This window comes from Sinocyclocheilus anshuiensis, unplaced genomic scaffold (genome assembly GCF_001515605.1).
Source record: "Sinocyclocheilus anshuiensis isolate Anshui unplaced genomic scaffold, SAMN03320099.WGS_v1.1 scaffold728, whole genome shotgun sequence".
Lineage (NCBI taxonomy): Eukaryota > Metazoa > Chordata > Actinopteri > Cypriniformes > Cyprinidae > Sinocyclocheilus > Sinocyclocheilus anshuiensis.
Genome location: NW_015555767.1, coordinates 1,311,437 through 1,316,915, shown reverse-complemented (window position 1 = coordinate 1,316,915; position 5,479 = coordinate 1,311,437). Strand labels below are relative to the sequence as shown.

At 35.5% G+C, this 5,479-nt stretch overlaps 1 protein-coding gene across 1 annotated transcript; it reads right to left on the bottom strand.

The window, feature by feature from the left end:
- Window positions 1-4,575: 4,575 nt before the first annotated feature.
- Window positions 4,576-5,221, bottom strand: LOC107674224 (alpha carbonic anhydrase 8-like). The gene is made up of 3 exons (XM_016468143.1): window positions 5,168-5,221; window positions 4,976-5,026; window positions 4,576-4,803 (listed from the first exon to the last, which is right to left on the bottom strand). Exons 1-3 carry the CDS (start codon window positions 5,219-5,221, stop codon window positions 4,576-4,578), a joined length of 333 nt encoding a protein of 110 aa, XP_016323629.1.
- Between the last annotated feature and the right edge of the window lie 258 nt (window positions 5,222-5,479).

Below are 5,479 nucleotides of genomic sequence, written 5' to 3'. Positions count from 1 at the left end.
CCCATAGATTGGTCAGAGTGGGCAGATGTGGCTGAGGACCAGAGAGCATTCTGGGAGATTCAGGCTGAAACTGCTGTGGCACATGTTGGGCTTGTACCAATACCTCAGATCAAGACAGTGAGGACTGCATCACTGGGGTTCCCTGCGCTGGCATATCTCCCACTGGGAGCAAATCCATCAAATCAGCATTTGGAGAGCTCTATGAAAAGGTTGATTATTGAGAGTTGATTAAAAAATAATAATATCTAAGTTACATAATCAGTGAAAGGTGACTTTTAAATGATGCATTTAGTGTTATAAATGATGAAATATCACTATTTGCTGCACCTCAGATTATTAACACAGTAGTGAGTTCACACAGAGAAGTAACAAACATTAATTAATTAGCATGAATTACCATGAATTAAGTATGATTTCTATAATGTAACCCTGAAATATCTCTAAAGAAATTAAGTTAATTTCTTAACTTAATTAAGAACATCAATGACTCACCAGAACTCCAGATGTTCCAGCTAGAAAGCATGCGAGCAATGCTAGATCGTCATTTGTGTCATACCTAAATACACACACATTGTAAATACATGTGTACCAAACAACATGAAAAATATGAAATTAATAGCTAATATTGCATGACAATAAAAAAGCCAAATACTCACTTTAAAATCCTTTGATTACAATATTGTAAGTGGTGTAAGTGTCCATTCCTCAAGCAACCAGAAAACATGGGAAATAGGCTCAGACCTTAGACAATATAAAACCTCAGATGATAAGTGTTCTTTAGATTGTACAATTAAATTAAGATAGTGATTTGAGTGATTTGATATATTGATTGAGCTTTATACTAAAAGTCAATGAATAAAAGATGAATATGATCATAAAAACTAGGTATGTTTAGTCTGTAAGCGAATGTCATAAGTTAATTTGTTCTCACATTGTGCACATTTTACAGTAGAAATGGGATAGTGTGTAAGCATCATGAAATGAAGAAATCTGGTTATTTCAATAAATCACAACATTGCTTTCACCCACACAATAATTGTTTGTCTCATCTGAGGTTGCTTCTCACTGATTTTGTCTTTCCAGTGTTGATTAAAGCAAAACCACAGCTTCTGAAAAGTCACTTTGGTTCAGTTATAATGACAGTATGATTCTGCCATTCCCACAGTTAGAACTATACTAATTTCACATGGTGGTGAGATAACTGTTATTATTAAGTTGGGTTCAGACCAAATAGGAATGCAGACACAGACAACAGTTTTAACGAAACATCCAGGAATTCCTCAAACATGACTGGATATGCAAACAACAAGACTCTATCGTTAAAAAAAAATTAACTGTTCTAATTTTTGTGTTCCATTGTGAAGACTGTAGTCTGTACGGATTTTTTATGCTGTTACTGATTAAGACACATCTGAAGACATTTCCTCCTAAGATAGACTGTGCTTAATAGGTGTATAGTGACTCAGGAGTCATACTGTCCCACCCAAAACAATCTCAAAATCTCAAAATTACATACCCACCTCTTGGTCTGTTGACACTTGCACCACACCTAGTGCATAGTGCCTCAGAATTGCATGCAATCATTGAACGTTCATTCAGAAATAATTTTCACTTCATAATTTTGGGTGTCAGTGCCTGCTTTATATTGGCATTTGGTCACATAGCTAGGGCAGCTAGTTGTTGGATATTTTTCCAAAAAAAAAATAAAAAATAATTGGTTGACTGCAATGATTATAAATATGTAGGTCATAAGTGTATTCAGGAGCAGTGTATAGAAAACGTATTTCTCTAATGAAGGGTTTACCAACTGAGGATAAATGTATAAGTAAATAAATGTTTAAAAAAAGGAAAAGTTGTTTTTATTATTTCTAAATAACAACCGAATAACATGCTAAATATGGGAGATTCATTATGTTTATTGCATGAAGCAGTAGCAGGGACCACAGAAATGGGAACAGAGGTCCAGGCCTCACATGGTTGTCCTAAGACAAGAACTAATTTTGGTTTTAGGTTTTAGGACAACTTTGATGAAAGGTTTGATCCACTTCAAATGTTGACTACTATATATATATAGTATCAGTTAAACATTCACTGGAGTAAAAAGTGTCACAGCTTGCCTCAGTCTTCCCAATACTTCAGTGATGTCAATGAGGAAATCAGAAAACATCAACTTGAAGTAACAAAAACAGTGAAGTATATTTAAATGTATTCATACTTACAGTCCTGCAATTCATTGAGTCTTCTTGATGTTCTGAAATAAATGTGAATACACTAAGATTTATCCCAGTCCAGCAAATGCACTCGAATGGACTCATCAAAGAGTTTTGGCATGTTACTTTTTTACTCATTGTGCACACAAACCTTAAGGACATTACAATATTTAGTCAAGTTGTAATCCTTAAAATCCCCCAAATCCCCAAAAGTTTACTGCAGTTTGTGCAATTGTGACATCTTAGGAACATCTTAAAAACTTCCTGGACACATTGCTACAGAGGATTAGCTAATCTCTGATAATCGTAGTTTTACTGCAAGACAAGTAAAGTCTATCTCTCTGTACCGAAAGCCAAGAAGAAGAGAACTGAAAGAGAGGGTGGTAAATTAATTTTACTAGGTGCCCTAATACAGGGACGCTAAACGCCAAGTTGCCAAACTGTAACAAGTTAACAAAGTTTACTAAATAATTAAATGGAAAATTGTGTCATATGTAAAGGTTTTTGAATAAATGCACTGGCGAAATTCATACTTATGAATTTATGAATTTTGCATTGGCAAAATTCATACCTGCAGTGTGGCAGGGTGCATTATCCTGCTGAAAGAGGCTACTGCTATCTATCACTATTTGGCAAAGATCTTTTCACTTATCAATATGTTGTTTTAATTGCTTTTATGACAGTGTCTGTTGTTATTTCTCTTAATGATCAGATTGGAGCTGTATTGTTTTAAAACAGATTGAATCAGCCTCCAAACACCAATGCCCAATTCAACCTCTTGCCATTCATCTCCTGCTCCTGGTGGGAGATAAGACACCAGCTAAAGTGGAGCATGCGCCTGATTGACTTGATACTCTTGTTCTTGGTCTCTTAAAAAAAATATTTTTGCATCATTTAATCATACATTATGTTATGCTTTCTAATTAAAAGGTAAATGCACATAAAGTGTGCTTGTTATGACTGTTATAATACATGAGACCAACCAAAAGTGCCAAAAACATTTTCAGTTACGTTAAATTGTTACTTCGGGAGTCACTGAATCAAGTAGAAGAGTCACTGAATCATTCATTCAAATTATTCTTTCAAAAAAGTTGATTCACTCATGAACGAAACAACTGTCTTTATGAGTGTTTATTGTGTCCCTTGCACTGTGGAGGAATATTTCTGATATTTCACTTCAGAACTACAAACATGGACACATTTATTTTTTCATGTAAGTTATTTATGTTATCTTTCTAAAGATATAAAGATACAAACAGCACAACAGGAAATCACATATGTTTGGCCATTAACTAATTCTCCAAGAAAGACAGGCAGATAGACATACTTCTCTCTCCAATATGGTTGGAGGAATTGCATACATGAAATATATGAGGAGTTTATGTTAACAAGTTTGGTTTAAGTGGAAAAGCGAAAAAGCAGTCTGTGGATTTCAAAAAGCAATTTATGATGTGATAGTAGGCCTAATATGTACCAATTCTCAAAATGTCCCAAAACTCGCATGCACCTCTGCATAAGTATGTACTTTTTCATTCAGAAAAAAGTGCATATTTTAATGATTAAAAAAAGAAACATTCTGCCTTGTCACCTCGAATGACTTCTCAAAAACAACCTAAGCTGATCCATGTTAACTCACTCTCGCGAGTGTGATAGACCTACACTTTAAAATTTCTAAATGTTTAGGCTACATCAATGCTTTTAAACAACAGTAAGTTCAAGAAATGTCCAAGCCTCCATTAGAATTCAAGAATGTTTCTGAACAAGCAACCATTTCTGAGAAGTTACTAGAGTGACAAGCATTCCTTATATAACAGTTCAATAAACAGGAATTACATTTTAGACACAGTACTGCCCGTCACATTGTCTGTTTTTGCTCCATCAATGAAAATAGCTCTAAACAGAGCCACAGAAGACCCGTTGTTACACATAGCAGTGGCATTTTGTTACTGAATGATTCAGTGCTTTTGAACGAATCTGTTTTGTAAATGATTCAATGATTCACTAATAACTTGTTTCGTTCCTGAACAAAAGTCAATAAGTTGTCGCTATCAACTGCAGAAAGAGTCCCTGAAATACTGACAGTCTGTCAGAGACCCAGAGAGTTCCTGGTACTTGGAACGTGGCTCAAATCAGATTAGAAGACTAGCACCTGTTATATAATTTTAAACTTTTGTATACTTTTTGTATAACACTCACTATTATAATACACTAAAAAATCTGATAAACTGTACATTTTCCTATACATTTAAAAGAGAAAGAATCACACAAACACAAATGTATGATTCAATGATACTAAGTTTATTTGTTTTAAGATACAACAAGAGTATCAAGTCAATCAGACACATGCTCAGTTTTAACTGGTGTCTTATCGCCCACCAGGGGCAGGAGCAGGAGCAGGAGCTGGGGCAGGGGCCGGTGCAGGAGCAGGGGTAGTGGATGCCAGCTGTGCTAAGATGAATGGCAAGAGGCTGAGGAGAGCATTGTTGTTTGGAGGCAGAGGCTGAGGCAGAAGCTGAGGCTGGTATGGGGGAAAGTACGGATAGGGATAGGGACGCTGAAATGGGTATGGGTTGAAGAAGCCTCCAGGTTGTCTCTGTAGAAATATCAGTAGAAGAGCATATAAGATTTCTATTGAAAAGAGTCTATATAAAACAGATTTCAAAATGAAGACAAACATGTATGACATGTTCAGAATGTAGCCTAAAACATGATAAATTCATTGATTCAAGGATTTTATGCAATGGCAAAAATCAAAGAGAATTTGCCTCTGAGGAACGGCTTGATGAGCGCTTCTCTCGAAGTTCTCCATCCTCTGCCTACAAAGGAAAATACATTTTGCATCTTCATCACCATCATCACTTCATTTCCATTGTTATAGATTACATTACAGAACAGTGTGGTGGTAAAAATGAGTAAAACATCACATGCATTTGCAATATAAAGGGAATGAAACTCACTAGCACGGCACAGCAGAGTCCAAAGACACAAGCAACGATCAGGAAAGATTTCATGGTTCTCAGGAAGAGCAGCTCTGATCTAATACAGAAAGTGTGTAAGTCTCCAATGAGACAAATGTCTTCTAAATGACCAAATATAAATGTAAATGCTCTTAATTTAGTCTACTTTTGCTTCTTACCTTTATGCCAAATATATGAGAGACTTGTCTGTGTGACATCAATACAGCAGTGATAAATGCTTTATATATACATTATTGACATGCAACTGGCCAATCAGCAGAAGTAACACAGTGACATGTTTGAAAAAAAAAT